We start from the raw sequence: 21831 nt of genomic DNA, 5'->3' as shown, positions 1-21831 counted from the left end.
AGGTTCCCTATCACGACAGCCGGACACCTACCTATGCAGATCTACCTAAATCTAGATATTCCCCTACCCCAAAATTCATAACAATATGTATATGTTGCACAGATTATACATACTGTAGAACCTCGACATTCGTGGTTCCAACACTCGCAGATTCCGCATATTCACGGTTCATAAAATGTGACCTGCCTCTATATTCACGGCACTGTGCTTAGCGTATTAAGTCATTCATGTGCAAAAAACATCCACCACGAGCAGCGTGGATGACACAGTTCCCAAACCATTTTCGTCAACTGCACATAAATTCAAAGCAGCTCGAAGCAACCAATCACCACTGGCCGCACACATAACACTTCTAATAGCATTTTCACACGTCACACATAAAAACACTTCCAGCCACACAATAACCATTTCCCACCAGTTGCGCACATAATAGTTCTAAAACTAGAAGGGCACTCAGTAGAGAGCATACCTCCACCTGGTTGGCCATATCACTAAATGGTGAAGAATCACTTAAAAAATTATACTAGCTGGATCCGGACCCGGATCTTCACCAAAATTGAACGTATTTGTCCTTGTCACACACACAACCAGTCCAACAAGTTTCGTACAAATCCATCCATAATTTTTTGAGATATCCTGCTATGTATTGTTTTTGGCCCCATCTCCCAATCGTGAAGAATCACTTAAAAAATTATAGTAGCCGGATCCGAATCCGGATCTTCACCAAAGTCTAATCATTTCGTCCTTGTTACATACGCTACATCTCTTCCAAATTTCGTCCGAATCCGTCCACAACCTTTTGAGATATTTTTTCACAGACAAGCAGACAGACATACAGACAGACAAACGGACAGACAAAAAGACAGGGATGAAAACATAACCTCCATCCACCTTTGGTGGCGGAGGTAAACATCTTCCACACATCATGCATAAAGCAGCTGTATGTGTGCAAAACACATCCCCCACCACCATCCCCCCACCACCATCCCCCACAAACAGTGGTCACACTACCCACCCATCCTCCATCTACCCACAACCCCTGCACGAGTACTTATGTGCAGCGTTTCCTGAGTTTCATTCTTTCTTCAAGTCCCGCTGCCTTGACCTCTGCTATGATTCCTCGCACTCGTGAACTTTTGTGCACATCGTTTGATCATGGGTCCTTAGCGTACGAGTAGTGCAGGAGATGTGACTGCTCCCAAGAAGCAGAAAAAGTCAAGAGCCTGAGCCAGAAAGTGGAGATGCTAGACCGACTATCAATTCGACTTTCGCAGAGTACAACTTCTGTGTGCAGTTACATCACATAGCCTGTGTGCAGGCACATGAATGAGTCGCCTGTGGGCTACATAAAGAAAAACGAGAAGGCAATTCGGGAATGTGTCGTGGCGAGTGCAGTACCCATTCCAAAAGTAGGTACCCAGGTCAGGGATGTTCATATCAAAGCACATAAACCTGATGGACCTGACGGCATCAGCCCACTGGTCCTAAAATCCTGTTCTTCCGCTCTTTCACTCCCTCTCTCTGTTCTCTTCACCCTCTCTTTTGCTCAAGGTCAACTGCCATCTGCTTGGAAATCAGCGAGCATCACCGCTTTGCACAAAAAGGTGCAAAAACAGATCCTAGCAACTACAGACCAATCAGCCTTCTCCCAATTATCAGCAAAGTCATGGAATCCATCATTGCTTCGGATATGAAATCTTTCCTCTTCTCCAATGGCTTGATCTCTGATCATCAATTTGGTTTCAGACCAGGTCACTCTACTCTGTGTGCAGGCACATGACTGCTTCTGCTGTCTCAACAATGGATGGAGGTCCTCAATGCCAAACAGGAAATTAGAGCTGTCTCCCTCGACATATCACGTGCCTTCGATACGGTCTGGCACCCAGCTCTGCTCACCAAACTCTCCTCCTTTGGTATCCATGGAAATCTCCACGCATGGCTGGCGGACTTCCTCTGTGGTCGTAGTCAACGTGTGGCCCTGAATGGGTTTCTCTCATCTCCTCTTCCTGTTCAGGCTGGAGTTCCCCAAGGCAGTGTTCTGGGTCCTGTGCTTTTTCTGGTCTTCATCAATGATCTCTCTGACTCTCTTGAAAATCCTCTCTATCTCTTTGCTGATGACTACACTCTCTGCCTCTCCATTCCTCATCCCTCAGATCGGCAGTCTGCAGCCTCCTCACTCTCTGCAGACCTGGACAAAATCACAGACTGGGCAAACAAGTGGAACATGTCTTTCAATCCTGACAAATCTCACTCTTACGATGTCTCTCCGAAAAGACCGACTGGACAACCCTTCCATCTACTTTCTGAATAATCCTCTCCAAGAAGTTCTGTCACTCAAGCTTTTGGGTCTCACTATCTGCCATGATCTTTCCTGGGAAAACCACATTTCCAAGCTGGCCTCCAAAGCCAGTCGTCGACTGGGCATCCTCCGTCGTGCGAAGTCCTTCCTTGGCACAACTGGGCATCCTCCGTCGTGCGAAGTCCTTCCTTGGCACACCTGAGCTCCTCACCTCATACAAGGCTTTCATCCGCAGCTCAATGGAATACTGCTCTCCCCTCTGGGCTGGTGCTCCTGCCTCACACCGAGCTCGTCTTCACGCTGTTGAAACCAAAGCGTTCAGAATCATTGGAATCTCCCGCGATGACGCTATCTCCGAGGGCCTTTCACTTACTCACCGCAGGCAGGTTGGTGGTCTTTCCGTCTTCTACCGACTCCTCTCCGGCCTTGCTCCCCCAGCTCTCTCTGGGCTCTGTCCCCCAAATATTCCTGCAAGTCGCACAAGATCTGCCTGCAACCCTCTTATGGTTAAACTGCCAAAATCAAGACTCTCTGCTCACCTTCACTCCTTCATTCCTCTTTTCTCCCACCTCTGGAACAAACTCCCTCACTCTCTTCAATCCCACTCCTCCCTCCAGGTCTTTAAAACGGCTGTTCACCACCATCTCTTCTTATCTTCCCCAATCCAAAACCTTGATCTTTTCTACCCCCGCTAATTTCACCCCAAATCCACTTTTTTGAGGTGACTTTTGTCTTCTTTCCTGGAAGTCCTTGGTGTCCTTGCGTTTTATACCTATCCTGCCTCCCCCCAGGCCCTCTGCCTCCCACACATCTCCCGATGTCCCTGCCCTCAAATGTTGTGTTTGTGTGCTTCCTCCCATTCTCTCCCCATCTTGTCGACCGCTCCCCTTTTTATATACTTTGTTTGCTTGTTTGTTTGATAAATGTTAGCTCTTTCACGAGCCTCGACTCTGTATACAAAAAAAAAAAAAAAAAAAAAAAAAAGGAATGGAGAAGGCATTAAATGAAATATATATACTGTATATATATATATATATATATATATACACATATGTATAATGTATATGTCGTGCCTTTAGAAAGCATTCCCAACCCTTGACTTTTTCACATTTTGTTGTATTGCAGCCTGAATTTAAAATGGATCAAATATACATTTTTGTCACTGATCTATACAAAATACCCCATAATGACAAAGTGAAAACGTGTTTTTAGAAATTTTTACAAATGTATTGAAAATGGAAGACAGAAATATCTAATTTAAATAAGTATCCAGCCCCATGAGCCAATACTTCTAAGAAGCGCCTTTGGCAGTGATTACAGCTTCGAGTATTCTTAGGTATGTCTGTATCAGCTTTGCATATCTGCATTTGCAGAGTTTCTCTCATTCTTCCTTGTAGATTTGCTCAAGCTCAATCAAGTCGGGTGGAGAGCATCAGTGAACAGCAATCTTCAAGTCTTTTCACAGATTATCAATGGGATTAAAGTCTGGGCTTTGCCTGTGCAACTCAAATAATTTCACGTTCTTGTTCTGAAGCCATTCCAGTGTTGCTTTGGCTGTATATTTGGGGTCATTGTCCTGTTGGAATGTAAATCTTCGCCGCAGTCTAAGGTCTTTTGCACTCTGAAACAGGTTCTCCTCAAGGATTTGCCTGTATTTGACTCCATTTTTCTCTATTCTTACAAGTCTTCCAGCCCCAACTGCTGAAAGGCATCCACATAGCAGTATGGTTCCACCAGCATGCCTCGCAGTCGGGATGGTGTTAGATGGGTGATCAGCTGTGTTCGGTTTCTGCCAGATGTAGCGCTTCACATTCAGGCCAAATAGTTCAATGTTTGGCTCATGAGACAACATAATCTTTTGCCTCATGCTCTAAGAGTGTTTCACTTGCCTTTTCGTAAACTCCAGGCATGCTGTCATGTGCATTTTTCTGAGGAGTGGCTTCTGTCTGGCCACTCTTCCATAAAGCCTAGATTTGTGAAGTGCTGCTGAGACTTTTGTTCTTCAATCCTTCAAGCAGGTTCTCGCATCTCAGCCACGGAACTCTTGTTGTGTTGTTGTTGTCAAATAGCAGTTGTTGTGTTGTTCTGTGATAGTGGTCATTCGGTTCGCGGGCACCTCCATGACCAATGTCCTTTTTGCCGGGTTGCTCAGTTTGGTCGGACGGCCAGCTCTAGAAAGAGTCTGGGTATTTCCATATTTCCATTTCCTAATGAAGGAACTCACTGTGCTCTTGGGAACTTTCAACACTCTCGAAATTGTTTTATACCCTGCCCCAGATCTAGTCCTCCTCACAATTCTATCTCGGAGTTCTACGGACAGTTCCTTGGACTTCATGGTAGAGTTTCTGCTCTAACATGCACCGACAACTGTGGGACCTTAAATAGAAAAGTGTTTCTTTCTAAATAATGTCCAATCAATTGTATTGGCCACAGGTGGACTTCAATCAAGTTGTAGAGACATCTCAAGGATGATCAAGCGAAATTGGATGCACCTGAGCTCAATTTGGAGTGTCATAGTAAAGGTAATCAATACTTATTGACTCAAGACATTTCAGCTTTTCATTTTTATTAATTTGTAAGACTTTCTGAAAAAAAATTATACTGACATCATGGGGTATTTTGTGTGGAGCAGTGACAAAAAAAATCTCATTTAACCATTTTAAATTCAGGTTGTAACACAACAAAATGTTTTTAAAAGTCAAGGGGTGTGAATACTTTCTGAAGGCACACATTAATTAATCGATGAGGCTTTGACAGGGTAGAAAATAAATAAAATATAAAACACATTTAATAAGCAAATAATGGCAGCAATATATGGCAGAACTCCTTGTCTGGGCAGCACTTAGTCTGAACACATTATCATTAGGCAGACAAATAGCACGGTGATCTCGGGTTGTCATTTGTCTACCATGACAGGCAGTACAAGTCCTTTCCTCCTCCTTTCTCCTGTCTAACAAATGTGCAAGAAGCAGGGATAACATTTATATTTTCCTCTCGTTATCCTTCCTTTAGGTCTTATATTTTTATGTGAAATTCATTCACATGTAAGCAGCATCTGGCTGCGGGTTTGAATAATCTCAGAGGGCATACATTTGCTGCTGATACAGCACCCACATTATATTATGGTCGGGATTTAGAATTTTGCCAGGGCTCCAGCAGCCAATGACATATTCGTTTAGAAAGGAATAATGGGATCTTTAACGTTTACAAGTGAATGCTATCAGATGGGACAGCTGGTGTAACATCCCCTTAATGAGTGACGTTTGGCCCAAGTTGTAAGATTAATAACCCTAAAGGAACATCTTTGGATGTGGTTAGTGCAGATGGGCTATTATCGTGGCAGTAGACTTCCTGAATACTGAAGTGTCCAAGACTGTCCCATCCACTGAAGCCCAAATTTCTGTAACACCCTGACAGGCTACTATTGCTTGGATTTGTGTCGACTGTTCCTAAACATGCTATTATTTCTGACTTGCAATTTGTCAGAGAAAATCAAAGCAATCTCCCCAGGCATATTTCTTGGCTGACACATTTTAGTATCTTTCTATTCTTGGCAAACTTTGGAAATTAAATCAAACAGCCAGTTTTTGGTGACTGCTATTCTTTGTGTGTGCGCAAAAAGTGTGACCTGGATGGCATCGTTTCCTTCCACACAAATTTGCACACCACGGAAATAACAAAAAAATTTGGAATACCGACTTCTTCCTGGAAGTCCTAGCAGTCAGTGTCCATGTGGTATTTTTTTTTATCTCTTGCCCCCCCCCCCCCCCCTTCCCATGCCTCATCTCCCCAAGCCCTCTCCCTCCCACAGATCTCCAGATGTCCCTGTTCTCCATCTTGTTCTCCCGCTCCCTTTATCATATGCTTTATGTTTTATGTGTCAGTTTGTCTTTTTTGTGATCAATGTTAGCTCTTACACGAGCCTCGACCTTGTATACAAAAAAAAAAAAAAAAACAGCCTGAGATTGATCTTCAACCAGTCTTTCAGCTTTGGACAATCTTCTGTACGAGCATAATATTTGATGAATGAATACACTGGTCAACAGCGAAATTGGTTCTGACTTATTTTCAACTGTTTCTAACTAATTTGGTGCCCACGAATCCGAATCTGACCTTTAAATTTCGCCATCACATAACCTTGACGTAGTACATCATAAGTGTGGAAAAAAATCTTTAGAGCATGCGGATTTCTTGATTAAGTCTCAATAAGTCTATTTATTGTCACAAAAAATAATATGAACTTAAAGTTTTTATTTACATCACATAAAAAAATGTAAATCTCCAAAAATAATATGAACTTTATAAAATATCACAAAAAATAATATGAACTTTAAGTTTTTATTTACATCACATTAAAAGTGCTTCTGAACTTTACGTTTGTGTTTGTAGGAGCAATCACTTTCACGCTGTAAAGTCCAACAGTAGTCGCCCATCATGTTTGGATTGAATCGGCCTTGATATCGAGTCTCCATGATGGCAATTTCCTGGTGAAACCCTTCTCCATGTTCATCACTGACATCGCCAAGATTTTGTGGAAAGAAGTCCAGATGAGAATGGAAGAAATGTATCTTGAGTGACATTCGAGCACCGAGCGCCTGGTCTTCAACATCTTGTCCACAAGCTCTTCATCATTTGATGCTCGAAAATTTCCAAAGTAATTGTTAGCAAGAGCCACAAAGCTATCCCAAGCAACGCTTTCCAGCTCAGATAGTCTCGTTACAAAGTCCTGATTAGTGAGTACAAGACGAATTTGACCCGGATTTCGGCTGTGGCTGATATTCCTATGGTATAATGGTTCTCAAAAACTGAATGTGCTAGTGAAAATTGGATATCATAATCGAAATCTACTGGTTCATGTTGGTTAGAATCACCTCAAAATATACTAGAACCATAAAAAATTTAAAATTTTGTTGACCAGTGATATCAATGGAGAGCTCCTTATGTACCAAAAATACTTACATAGGGTGTGGCATTTATATGTGAAACATTTGTAATGTATACATTTTAAAGAAATATCTGTATAATTCATTATGTTTTTGTACATTACAGGTGAAGCCCTGGATATTTGAATGATTGTGCATTATGACATGCCAACGTCGATTAACATTGTATAACTCCATATTAAATTATGCTCTGTTATTGCAACTCAGCGAGCATTCACGAGAACTTTCTCATTCCTGAATTGCGGTGGTCTAGAAATATAGTGTTCGCAGACACATGAGTCCAACAAGATGGAGAAACGTGCCATACTGCAAGAATCGCGATGCAATCTCTAAGGCAAACAGTTTGGGGAAAAGATAATCTCTAGGTTTGGTAATGTTTCATGGCCACCCCGATCTCCAGATTTGACCCCAGCGGATTTCTTCCTCTGGGCACTTTTGAAGAGCCAGGTTTACAAGGCACGTCCCACATGTGGAGATAAACTTGATATGTGGATTACTGAAGCCATCACTGCTATTGAAAATGACACATTGAAAGCAGCAATGAACAATGTACTGGTTTGATACAGGAAGTGCATGAATTGCAATGGACAGAATTTAAAATATGTGACTTTTAAGAGGTTGCGTATACTGCTATGATGTCACACAATCTCCCATACCAGTAATTCACCATAATGTACTAAAAACATGATTTACTTTGTTACCTCCACCACCAAAGATGGATGGAGGTTATGTTTTCACCCCTCTCTGTCTGTTCGTTTGTGAACAAAATATATCAAAAAGTTGTCGACGGATTCGGACGAAATTTGGCGGAGATGTAGCATATGTGACAAGGACGAAATGATTAGAATTTGGTGAAGATCCGGAATTCGGATCCGGCTGCGAGAATTTTTTACGTGATTCTTCACCATTGGGAGATCGGGCCAAAAACGATATACGTATAGCAGGATATCTCAAAAAGTTATGGACGGATTCGGACGAAACCTGTTGGACAGGTTGTGTGTTTGACAAGAAAGAATCGATTCAATTTCGGTGAAGATCTGGATCCGGATCCAGCTAGTAGAAGTTTTTAAGTGATTCTTCACCATTGGGTGATATGGCCAACCAGGCGGAGGTATGCTCTCTACTGAGTGCCGTTCTCGTTCAGTATTGTTTTATTACAGCAATAGATGTCTGAGATATTAATGCCACAACCTGTAAAAGACTTGCAACCCTGCTTGCGAATGTGAACCACAGTTTGTATGTGATCAAAACAATGCAATTTAACAATACAATAACAGCTAAAGAAGCACAAGGTGTTAAGTGCTCAATTGTCCCATCTCCTACCCATATAAATGGATTAATAAACACGTTTGATTTCGAAATGTTCAATAAACCTTCCTAAAAAATAATATCTGCAACAAAAAAATTTCTCATTTCCCTTTTAATATCCTCAAAGTGTTCTCTACAACTGAGACTGATAACAAATCTTATCTTTTGGGTTCAAGCCTAGTAAAGGATCTATGTTCTGAACTTTCGGCTAGACCTTCACTCGTTACCTGTGTTTCATTCATCATATCTTCAAACATGCTTTACAATGCCATGAGCAAACGTAATACTGTGTATTCATTCATTGGGATAAATTCCTCACAACAACAAAATAGTGTGTTGCGAACTGGAGGACACAATATTTTTGGTACACAGAGTCGAGGCTCATGGAGGAGCTAGAACATCGAATGTTCTGGGACGTAACAAAACAAAAAGAACCCACCAACAGGGGGTTTGAAAGACAAAATAGAGTTTAAATTAGAGCTATCACTAATGTATTGGCCTTATCAATGACCAGGTGATGCCAAAGCTCTCAGTATCGCTGGCATCTTATTCCAACAAGCTTGGATGTGAAAAAAAAAACATTTATATTATAGAGGACGACGATACGACTATTGTCCAAAATTTAACGTCCACCAATGGATGCTGGCAGATGGGACACCCAGTTTGACATCCAACTCAGGGACACATAGACTGATGAATCATCCTGGCTGTGAAGCACCAGGATGGCATCTCATAGCTAGGATCTCAGGATTTGAACCCAGGCTAGACAGCTTCGAGTTGAGTTGTGTTTACCTCTAGACCATTCTGTCAGCCTAGATTTTGTAAACTACAAGATATAGAGGTTCATGGTAGAATGAGGATTCCCTTTTCCTTTTTCCCACAGATTTGCTTTTTCCTTTCCTTCGATCTCATCCTTCTGTTTTTATCCCTTACCTTACTCTACTTTACTTGCATCTTTCACCCAAACTCCCTTCTCCTCCTTTATGTCAAATGGTTTTTCTTTCATCTTCGGAAGAGCGAGGTTGCACGGGGTAAAAAGGCAACATGCTGAAACTGGGGCTACAGTTGGACACAATAATCAGGTGGACGAATGAACAGGAGAAGAGCATAGGGAAGTAAAAGGGTTGGGTTAGTTAGGGTCAATGGGAGTACAAAAGATCACGAGTAGGGGTGGGGGATGTACATTCCAATTTCAGTGCAACATGATTGCACAGGATACATTTTCACAAAATAACTTTTCCCAGGTTTGTCCACCTTTCTTTCCACACTATGCCACTTGTTTTTGCCTTTTCACATCTACGGACCCACTTCTTCAAATTTTTTGTGGTATCTTTGTTACTTTAAAATGAATACTTGCTGCCACCTTGGATTGATCACCTGTGACCTTTGCAATCTCTTGAATGTTTTATTTCATAATAATACTTTGCATTCTGTTTGTGCAGCTCTTTATCAAACTACCTGCAATAGTACTCCAATACAACTCCAGTACAACTCCAGTACAACTCCAATATAATTCAAACTGTTGTCATGCAGGTTTTAACATCCAGTCTTTGAGTTAATCTGACATGAGGGACGTTCAAAAATTATACAAATTACATTTTTTCACAATAGTTCAAGACACCCTAGAATTTTGTTATTTAAAAAAAATGAAATGGGTATATATAGTTTTAAGAGACCACCTTTAGAGGCCATTTTTCCCCCGCAGAGCAGGGGTTGGCCTTTATCGGGCACCGTGGACCCCTTTTTGAAGCAATGTTTTATGACCAGATGCCCAACCCTGTTAGTCGCCTCTTGCGACCCACAGGGAATTACCAGTGAACTGGTCCTCAATTTGCGGACCTCAGAAGGATGACAGGCCGAGTCAACCCCCCTGGCGTTAATTCAGCGATCGACCGGGATTCGAAACCAGGATCCTAGGATCCCAAGCCTGCACCCTAACCGTTAAGCCAACACCAGGCTACTGTCATAGTTTTAAGAAAATATATAAATGTAATTAATGTTTCTATAAATGCCTCATTATACTTTTATATTTATATCGTGAGTATCTCATTCATGTAACTTTATGAACGCCCCTCGTATCGAGGTTCATGGTTTTCTGTGAGTTTTCTGTGAGAACTCCCCCCACAAACTCCCATTCTATCTTCCAATTTCCCCAACTCCACCTTTTCCACCCATCAAGATAAGTGTAGCGTTTCTCACTCACAAGTACTTCTTGTTCTCGTAGACATCATACAGCTTGAGCACGTGTGGATGCTCAATGAGCTTGAGAATGGCAATTTCACGTTCCACCTGCAGGGATACATGAGAATACATCTTCAGTGCGGAAGGGTTAAAGTCCGGATTTCTACTATTCTTTACACTTACATAAGTTGTCATTGCCTAGTCAGTATGTTGGTTCAGATATAAGTTCCAGACAACGTGCAATCACCATATTTACCATTTATACACTTTATCCTCCACCCATATCTTCTTTCTCTTTGGGCACATGAGGCAACTTTGGTTGAGTTAAAGCAAAGTTTCTGCTTTTTTAATCTTTCTGTAACTCAAAGAATAAGTCCCTAATTTGGTGTCTTGACCATATAAACCAATCCAAGTTCAGATTGGAATCTCACAATTATTTGCAAGAAACATCATTTGGTCTTCCATAACACTACATATGTACTCGCAAAACTTGTGAAATGATCAAAGACTTATAATTCTGAATCCACAGGAAAATGTTGGCCGTTGATACAACATACAGCAACAATGGCAAAGATCATGGTGATGCAATGCTCATAATTGTGCTTTGCCTTGAGAAAATGACAATTGTTCTCTCAATATTCCTCATCACATCATCAATACATCTGCATGAAGGGGTGACACAGAGGTAGTGCACTTACTTACAGGATTGTAAGATGAGACAAACAGCCACTGAGGGTGGGTAAAGTGTCCTCACCGCACTCAGTGGGGCATTTGCGAATGAGGAATTTCCTCCTCCCCATGAATGTCAACATTTGAGGATTGGCTGTGCTCTATCATTTTGAATATTGAATGTCAAGCAAGGAAGCAGCAAATACCATTTTTATGACTCGGCTACTTGGCCGGGGTTTGAACCGCCGACCTCCCAGACTTGGAGTGGCTGGCCGGTGTTTTATCTCTCAGATTTTGTGATAGATCACAGAGTGGAAAGTTTTATTTGTCAGAGGCCATGTTCAATGATGTCTTGACAGTATTTCAGAAACTTGCCTTTTGTTGTCATCAGGTATGGTGCTCTCATTATAAAACAAGATCAAAAGTCTAACAGCGGCGTAGACGGGCTTGTAAAATATTATAAACCACAAACACATATTATTAGCTTTTCAAACAGTCGTTAATGCTGTTTACAACATTAAACAAATAAATTTGGAGGAATCTCGACATCCATGAGGTCGGTTTTACTTACAGAACTGAAGGAAGATCTACTGTAATCAATATACCCCACAAGGTTTGAAGGTGTGCTCATTTACCAAGCAGATAGCTGGTGCTTGCCAAGCCAGCCGTTCCTTAACGGTTTTGAATGGAGTGCTTGCTCGAATGCTTAAACCACTTGGCGATCTCTCCACATGAAACTTGGTAAATGAACACGCACCCAATGTTCTTGAGACCCGACCATAGATCGACTGTAATCTCGATACCCCAAAGACGAATGACCCTTTATGCAGCTCCCTTGGTGAGCGGGTGTAGGCCTACATGAAAATTAAAATGTCGGTCGGTGGAGTCAGCCGTCGTAATGACATCAGAGACGTAATGACGTAACGGACACAAAACTGCCGCTTCTTTAATATGTAGAACATGATATATTTTAACTTCCAGTACGTTTGAGGTCACGACGAAGGGATTAGTGTTATGATTAGATTTACTATAATATTAACGTTACGTTATCATTATTTCGAAAAGGATATTACTATCAAAAACCCGAGGTGAATTCCTTACTTCCTCGGTTATTAATATTAGTGCCGAACGCCGAACATCATTGATCATGAACCATACACCGCTTCAATCCAATAACCTTCCAATCACGACATTGGGATTAAAGTATTATGGTTATATCTATATATATAAAACACAGTTTGTGTGTGTGTAATGTTACCGATAGACTCCTAAACGGAGAGGCTCACGTTCTTGATATTTGGCATAGACATGGCCATTGAGCCTGGGAAGAACATGGCCGACCTAAAAAAAAATATTTCATAATATTTCTTTCCCATATTTTTACCTCAGCGCATTTCAGCGAGGAATATTATGCACGGAATCTGACCGGTGGCAGAGCAGCGCGCCGATTCGCTCAGAGCGATCACGTGATGTTCCTTGCCGCCATTAACTCAGTTACGCGTTCGCACGTATTTCAGAGCGAAAAGCGATTGCGTTTTTTCACATTTCAGCGAGGAACATTGCCATTCACACCACATAGGTTTTTTTTTCTTTCATCTTTACGAGATCAATATTTTTTATTCATATTTACCTCAGCGCATTTCAGCGAGGAATATTATACACGGAATCTGATCAGGTGGCAGAGCAGCGCGCTGATTCGCTCAGAGCGATCACGTGATGCTCCTTGCCGCCATAAACTCACAGTTACGCGTTCGCACGTAATTCACACGTTCAAAACAAACGAGATCCGCGAAGCGAGTTGGTCGAGTCGTGCTAACCAAGATGGCGACACGGCGGCTTCACTTTTCACGGAGTATGAGCGTTCTATATATTTTCAATTCAGTGCGCCCGACTCGCTCACGTACTTGATTTGTGGCATAGACATGGCCATTGGGCCTTCACGGTGTAATTTGTGCGAGGCTTTTCTCCGAGTGAGCTCGAGTCGAGAGGGCGAATGTACGGGTTGGGAATGTACGGGTCTCCCTTCCCCCGCCCGGCAACGCCGGCACTGGAGGGCGTCACAGGATCGGTGAGTCTCCAAAATCCGCTTCGTGCTGTTGCGAAGATGCAGGACGATGTCACGATTGTTGTGCTGTTCTCCGACCATGAGAACTGCAACGTCATTGTTGACTGGCCCTCCCCTTCTCTCCCCCTTCCCCCTCCCCCTCCCTTCCCCCTCCACCCTACCCCCTCCCCTTCTCCCTTCCCCCTCCCTTTTTCCCCCTCCCCCTCCCTTTTCCCCCTCCCTCCTCCCACTCCCCCTCCTCCTCCTCCTCCCCTCCCACCTCCACTCCCCCCTCCCACCCCTCCCCCCCTCCCACCCCTCCCATCCCTCCCCCTCCCCCCTCTTCTCCCCTCCCCTCCCCCCCGTTCCCCTCCCCCCCCCTTCCCCCCTCCCTTCCCCTCCCCCGCCCGGCAATGCCGGGTACTTCTGCTAGTTTACTATATTTGTATTATTATTACAAAAACGATACAACTGAAACGATACACTACTGTATTAAGAAACCTGGGCTTAATTTGTCCGAAGCGGTCCGAAGGAGAAGCATAACGCCTAAGGCCGAAACATACCATACCGCATTGTTGGAAGAGATGTAATGCCGATGCTTTCGATATTTCATGATCATTTTAACAATCGGTTTGTTTGTATTTCACACTGAATGAAAAACGTACAGGGAGAGCATGGCGATTGTTGTGGAGCTATGCTCTCACGATAAAGCCGGACAAAATGGACGACACCAGGAACGAAGTTTCACTGAGCTATTTATTTCTAGCTCAACTCAAAAGCACTGAAAAGACCGATAGAACGGGCGGCAATTTATAACCAAAGTTCACCACACAAAAGCCACGCCTCTCAGGCGGGGCGTGGTATGCAAATCGGTAAGCCACGCCTCTCAACGGGGCGTGGTATGCAAACCAAGTGTCCGCCCAAGCAAGGCAAGTCCGGGCAAGTCCGGACGAGCCCGGGCAAGTGACCGCCGGCGGTTACGTCATCGGCCGGTGCAAGGGGATTGTGTAATGCTTCCGGTAACCGCTACATGCGCCCCCCCCAGAATTAACTTGCACCGGGAGAGTCAGTTTGAGGGGGGTCTTGATGACCCGGCCGAAACGACCCCTGGCGATTCGTGTGGGGGTGGTAGGTGGCGTGGCGGTGGATGGTCGGGCGGGGGGCTTGGTTGATGGGGGACGGCCCCGTCGTGGAGGAAGGGCCAACCGTGGAGGTTGGTCAATGTCCAAATGGGCCGGCTTGAGGCGGTCCACGGAGATGTGGTCCGGTTTGCCGCCGATGTCCACGATGAACGACTTGTCGTCCCTCTTCAGGACCCGGAAAGGTCCATCGTACGGCGGCCGGAGCGGTCCCCGGTGTGCGTTGTTCCGGATGAAAACGTACTCCGCAGTGCGAAGTGCTGGGGGGACGTGGGGTTGGGGGCAGCCGTGATGGGACGTGGGCACGGGGGCAAACCTCCTGGCGGCCTCCTGGAGGACCGAGCGTTGGCGAGCCGCGGACCAGGGGCCGGTGGGGTCGGGGATGAACTCGCCCGGCACGCGCAGTGGCTGGCTGTAGACCAGCTCGGCGGTGGAAGCCTGGAGGTCCTCTTTAGGGGCCGTGCGGAGGCCCAATAGGACCCACGGGAGCCTGTCAGCCCAACCGTCGTCCTGGAGGCTGGCCCTGAGAGCAGCCTTCATCGAGCGGTGGAACCGCTCGCACAAGCCATTGGCTTGGGGGTGGTAGGCCGTGGTGCGGTGTAGCTTGACCCCCAAGGCCTGGGCGACCGCGCCACAAAGCTCAGAGGTGAATTGCGAATTGCGGGCCTCTGTCGGAGGAGATGTCCGAGGGGGCGCCGAAACGGGCAATCCAGGTGCCAATGAAGGCCTACGCCACATCGGCGGATGTTGTTGATGCCAGCGTGACGGCCTCCGGCCACCTGGTGGTCCTGCCCACCATCGTGAGGAGGTGAGTGAAGCCCCGCGAGGAGGGAAGGGGTCCCACCAGGTCCACATTGACGTGGTAGAAGTGCAGTGCGGGCACGTCGAATGGTGCCAACGGGGCCTGGGTGTGCCGGTGGACCTTCGCGCGCTGGCAGGCGGCACAGGCGTTGGCCCAGTCACGGACGTCCTTACGGAGCCCGTGCCAGACGAATTTCGCTGCCACGAGCTTCTGCGACGCTTTCCGGCCCAGGTGGGAAAGGCCATGGAGGGCGTCAAAAATGTGCCGCTGCCATCCGGTGGGCACGATGGGGCGAGGTTGGCCCAGGGAAACGTCGCACAGGAGAACTGTGCCTGTGTCCTCGAAGGGGACGTCGGCCAACCGCAGGCCTGTGTCCGCTGTCCGGAGGGCTTGCACCGTGGGGTTGGCGGTCTGGTCGGCCGCCATGCGGGCGAAGTCCACACCGAGGTGGACGGCATTCATGCCGGACCGGGAGAGGCAATCGGCCACCGCGTTGGCCTTGCCCGCGACGTGCCGGATGTCCGTTGTAAATTCGGACACGGCGGAGAGGTGGCGCTGCTGGTGGGCCGACCATGGCTCTGCAACCTTGGCCATGGCGAAGACCAGGGGTTTGTGGTCCACAAACGCCGTGAACGGGCGGCCCTCTAAAAGATGGCGGAAGTGGCGAACGGCCAGGTAAAGGCCGAGGAGCTCGCGGTCGAAAGCGCTATACTTGCGCTCGTTAGGGCGAAGCTGTCGGCTGAAGAAGGCCAGCGGTTGCCAAGCCCCGCTCACCCACTGTTCATGCACGGCGCCCACCGCGTAGTCGGAAGCATCCGTGGTGAGGGCGGTGGGTGCGTCGAGCGCCGGGTGCGCCAGCATGGCCGCGTTGGCGAGGGCCAGCTTAGCGCCCGTGAACGCCTCGTCCATCTCTTTGGTCCAGGCGACGTCGTGCTTGGCCGGCTTGCCCCGGAGGGCTTCGTACAGGGGGCGCATGAGTTGGGCGGCGCTAGCATGAACCGGTGGTAGAAATTTACCATTCCCAAAAATTCCTGTAGGGCCTTGATGGAGCGGGGGCGCGGGAAACTTGTGACTGCCTCCACCTTGGTCGGCAGCGGAATGGCCCCGCGCTTCGTGATGCGGTGCCCCAGGAAGTCGACGGCCGTTACGCCAAACTGGCATTTCGCCGGGTTGATGATGAGGCCGTGCTGGCCGAGGCGCTCAAAAAGCGTGCGCAGGTGGATGAGGTGCTCCGCCCGGGAAGTGCTGGCGACGAGAATGTCGTCCAAGTAGAAGAAAAGGAAGGTGAGGTCGCGCAGCACGCTGTGCATCAGCCGTTGGAAGGCCTGGGCCACGTTCTTAAGGCCGAACGGCATGCGAAGGAACTCGAAGAGGCCAAAAGGTGTAATTACCGCCACCTTCGGCACGTCGGGCGGCCGGATGGGTACCTGGTGGTAGCCCCGAATGAGGTCGACCTTGGAAAAGATCACCCGCCTCGCCAAACGGGCGGAAAGGTCTTGTATATGTGGTATCGGGTACCGGTCGGGGGTGGTGGTGTTGTTGAGACGGCAGTAATCGCCGCCTGGTCGCCACCCTCCACCCGGTTTGGGCAACATGTACAGGGGCGAGGCCCACGCGCTATTCGAGCGCCGCACGATGCCCAATCGCTCCAGCGCGTCGAATTCCGCCTTCGCCACGGCGAGTTTGGCCGGGTCGAGGCGACGAGCCCTGGCGTAGACCAGTGGACCTGTGGTCGGGATGTGGTGTTCGACGCCGTGTTTGACGGCGACGGCCGAAAACGTCGGCTGCGTGAGGGCGGGAAACTCGGCGAGTAGGCGGGTGAAATCGTCCGCGGCCGGGAGAGCGCAGGCTAGCTTGGTTGGTGCGGAGCCGCTCAATGAGCAAGCGAGCGAGCTGAAGGTCTCCGCGTTCATGAGCCAACGCCGTTTGACGTCAACCAAAAGCCCATGCGAGCAAAGAAAATCTGCACCCAGCAAGGCCATGTGTACGTTCGCCGTGATGAAGTCCCACCTGAAGCGCTGGCCCCCCGAAGCAGAATGCGATGCTGCGCAAACCGAAGGTGCGGATGGAGGAGCCGTTTGCAGCGACAAAGGCGGGGCCGCAAAGCGCGGCCTGTTTGTCCTGCACCGAGGCGGGTATCACGCTCAGCTGAGCGCCGGTGTTGCACAAAAAACGCCGCCCGGACGCTGTGTCCATAATAAACAGAAGGCTGCCTGAATGGCCGACGCTCATGGCAGGCAGCGAGCGCCGGCCTGGTCGTTTCCTGACCTGCCGAAAGTGCACGGTGGGCGGCACATTCTGGCCTTCTGCCCGAACCTGGCGTGGGAGTAGCACATGGTCCGCTCTGGTGGAGGCTCCGGCGGTCGTGTCGGGTTCGGTCGACGGGGCGTCGTGGCGCTAACTCGGTCGGTGGTGGCGCCGGTCGTGGTGCGGGCGTTGCCTCGGTCGGCCCAGGGTTCCAGGCGGCCGCTCCGACGTGTCGCCTGGCCGAGAAAAATTTATCGGCCTCCTTGGCCAGAGCACGAGGGTCCGTGATGGGCGAATTAGCCAAAGCTAATCGTACCTGCCCGGGTACCCTGGAACAGCTTGCGGAAGAGGAAATCTGGGCTGTGGTCGCCGAGTAGAGCAAGCATGGGTCCATGTGTTCGGATGGACGGGCCTCACCCAGCTCCGGGAGGTCGAGCAGTTGTCGCGCGCGTTCGGTCTCTGTGAGTCCAAACGCACCGAGGAGTAGGCCTTTGAGCACGCCGTATTTGTCGGCGTTCGGCAGGTTCTGTAGGAAGCTCAGGACCCGGGCGGCAATGGAGGCGTTGAGCGCGGAGACCACGTGGTGGTAGCGCGTCGTGTCCTCCGTAATGTTCCGCAGGGCGAATTGAGAATCCGCTTGGGCAAACCAGACGGCTGCGTGTGATTCCCAAAAGCCAGGGAGCTTCAAAGCTACAGTTGACTCCATCGCCGTGTTCTTGAAAAGGGGTCACCAATTGTGGAGCTATGCTCTCACGATAAAGCCGGACAAAATGGACGACACCAGGAACGAAGTTTCACTGAGCTATTTATTTCTTGCTCAACTCAAAAGCACTGAAAAGCCCGATAGAACGGGCGGCAATTTATAACCAAAGTTCACCACACAAAAGCCACGCCTCTCAGGCAGGGCGTGGTATGCAAATCGGTAAGCCACGCCTCTCAACGGGGCGTGGTATGCAAACCAAGTGTCCGCCCGGGCAAGGCAAGTCCGGGCAAGTCCGGACGAGCCCGGGCAAGTGACCGCACGCCGGTTACATCATCGGCCGGTGCAAGGGGATTGTGTAATGCTTCCGGTAACTGCTACATTGTGATATTTAACAGGTTCGACAATAAATTAGGCATGAAAGGCATATAAATCAACATGGCGGTCGGTGTGTGGAGAGTCAGCCGCTGCATGGCCGTAATAACATCAGACGTAATCACATGACCCTGTAACGTGACCAGATTCTCAGCTCTGATTGGTATACATTCGAGGGGACATACATACATGCTAGTCCAGCAGCTAAGCTAAATATAGCATAACAATTGTGCATTTTGTGAGGAAAGCACCAAATTTGGCACACTAGTAGACTATCATATTATGAAAAGATCTGGATATTGGGCCATCTCAGATTCAGAGATTTTATTTTTGCAAGATTTGCAGATTTTGCAGATTTGCAAGCTGAGATTGCAACGCCAGGGATGGCCGACTCCTTCCTGCGAGCTGCCCACGTCACCCGCACAAGAAGAGCTCATCAAATCACTGCAGCGGCACTGCACATCCTGCAACACCGTGCGTATGAACGCCACTGTATGACATATGCTGATGATGCAGAAGACCTGCCTGAGTTCGAAGACTGGTGGCACCAGAGAGGAGAAGACATTCCCAACTTTCAGTCCTGGGCAACTGTGCTGGAACGAGAGATGTTGGTACTGGTCTACGTGCAGGCTTCATTCACGATGTACCTTGATGCCCTGACGGAACTGGTCCCATGGTTCCATGCCTTAGACCACACACACTATGCCAGGTGGATCCCTGTTCACCTGAGGGACATGGTTGCACTCCCAATGAAGCACCCAGATGTAGCCAGAGAATTCAGGGCTGGCAACTTCACTGTACAGAAGACGAAGAAGGTGTTCTCTTCGATCCCAATCGAATCGAAATCTTGCAAAAATCAAATCTCTGAATCTGAGATGGCCCAATATCCAGATCTTTTCATAATATTATAGTCTACTAGTGTGCCAAATTTGGTGCTTTCCTCACAAAATGCACAATTGTTATGCTAAGTTGCCCCACTATACATACAGATGGACAAACACTGTTCTAGATGGCTCTGCCCGATGAGCTACGCCGTAAAAACAGATCTTAAATAGGCATGAAAAGGCCTTTTTTTAAACTAATATGTCAAACAATCAAGTTGGAAAAGGAGAGCATTAGGTAAATATTTTATGGAAATTACCAATGACAAATTTTAATTTACTGGTGAGCTTACCTTCGGAATTGCCCTTTAAAACCCTTCAGAATTCCCCTTTGGAATAACCCTTTAGAACTACCCTTTAGAATCCACTAGAATGACCCTTTAGAAGACTTTAGAATGACCATTTAGAACCCTTTAGATTTACCCTTTAGAACACATTAAAATTACCCTTTAGAACCCTTTAGAATTACCCCATATAACCTTTTAGAATTACCCTTTAGAACCCTTTAGAATTACCCTTTAGAATTACTCTTCAGAACATTTCGGAAGAACTCTTTGTAACCCTTTCGAATCACCCGTTGTAATCCTTTAAATTTACCCTTTAGAATTACCCTTTATAACACCTTAGAATTACCCTTTATAACCCTTTAGAAGTAAACATGGTGGGGTAGAAAGGTTCTTCTTCTTCATTACAGACAGATGGACATAGTCAAATATTGAAGCGGCTTCACCGCATAAATATTTTCTCACTCCTCTCTGCGCACGCGCGATCGGGACGAATTTAGAGCCAAACTATTGGAAGACTACAGGTTCTTTTTCCGATCCATGTTCAAAATATAACTTTCAATTGAAATCAAGTTGTCCCTCAATCATAAACTGACGTTTGTGGACAGACAGACAAAGTGACCCAATTGCTTAACCCCGCTTTTTGCTTCGTGCACGCGGGGTAAAAACATAGTGGGATATTTAGCATCTATCAGCAAATGGTGGCAGACTGGACCCAATTGGCACACTCATTGATACAATGCCCTGTTGCGATGTAAAGCACCAGGGTTATGGTTTGAAGTCGGGTCAGGAATTGAACCCAGACGAGACAGCTAAAATGTGAATATGCCTGACGAGAGTCGAAGCTATCCTGCCAACCACCCCGCCCTCCTCCCCCCAAAAATCAATTGTATGATCATACAGCAGTGATAATGTGCTGCTATCACTTTACTGGTGTCTGGTGTCTGGTGCCGCATTAAACTTCATAATCAGCGTGAATTTATCCATCGCTGCACTCACTCAACCAAGTCTGTGTTATTCTTACTATCAACGGTACCCGCCCTAAGGGCGGGGCTTCAATTGTGAGGCCCAAATGAAAAGGCAAAATATCAGAAATTGAAGGCTTTTTTTATTTGAAATGATTCATATAAACATCCGTTAAATCATATCACACGCAAATCATCAAAATCTAAACAGTATTTGTAGAATTTCAATAAAAGCCACATCACTGTTCATATCGGTAAATATTACTCCATCGTGTTTGGAAAAACTGGAAAATTGGAAAATTTGGAAATGGGAAAATTGGAAAAACAATATGGTCTATTTTACTCCAGGGGGTCCCAGGATTACCCACCCAAAATATCGTTGCGATCTGTTCGACCGTTTTTGCGGTACCTGGGAAGACAGACAGACAGACAGACTTTTGGTGAATTATAGAAAGATGTCACACTCCGTGTATTTGGTTCCATAAGGAAGATAACTGTTGTGGCATGTACACATACTGTGCGGTGAACATAGAGAGTAGTGCAAGTACGTTCCATGCGGTGAACGTGTGATATGGTGTATTAACACTGTGTGCTACGCAGTGTGGAATACTAAAGTGAGCTTTTACTCGTATAACTCGAGAGTTGTACAAGAAGGATTCAAAATGTTTCTTTTGAAAAACCAAACTTATGGCCAAAAAAAAACAAGGTTTCCATTGCAGTTATGTCTCGAAAATTACTTAGCAGAGAGAAAAGATGGAAATTACGAGAAACTTCTACATAGAAAAGGTGAAATTGCTGATCGGTTTCTCTTCATGGTAACGTTTTCAGTCCTCCTTGTAAGTATATTCTGTGCGCTAAATATGTGGGGTAGTGTATCAAAACAACTAGTTTTCACACAAAAGGACCAATTTTGCGTCTTGGTTAAGTTTATGCATCTCATAGTCTTTTTTATTTATTTATTTATTGTATACAAGATCGAGGCTCGTGTAAGAGC

The 21831-nt window shown here is 46.7% G+C and overlaps 1 protein-coding gene across 1 annotated transcript in view; it reads right to left on the bottom strand.

Annotated features, from left to right (window-relative positions):
* The window catches only part of LOC137412154 (serine/threonine-protein kinase BRSK2), a 418950-nt gene that overhangs the window by 302678 nt on the left and 94441 nt on the right, over positions 1-21831 (bottom strand). The window contains exon 3 of the mRNA XM_078779545.1: positions 10754-10839. Coding sequence (XP_078635671.1) covers positions 10754-10839 — 86 coding nt within the window. The remainder of the gene's footprint in view (positions 1-10753; positions 10840-21831) is intronic.

Source organism: Myxine glutinosa, chromosome 1, assembly GCF_964187855.1.
Source record: "Myxine glutinosa chromosome 1, kmMyxGlut1.1, whole genome shotgun sequence".
Taxonomy (NCBI): Eukaryota; Metazoa; Chordata; class Myxini; order Myxiniformes; family Myxinidae; genus Myxine; species Myxine glutinosa.
The sequence above is the reverse complement of the archived record's forward strand: the minus strand, read 5'-3'. Positions and strand labels throughout refer to the sequence as shown.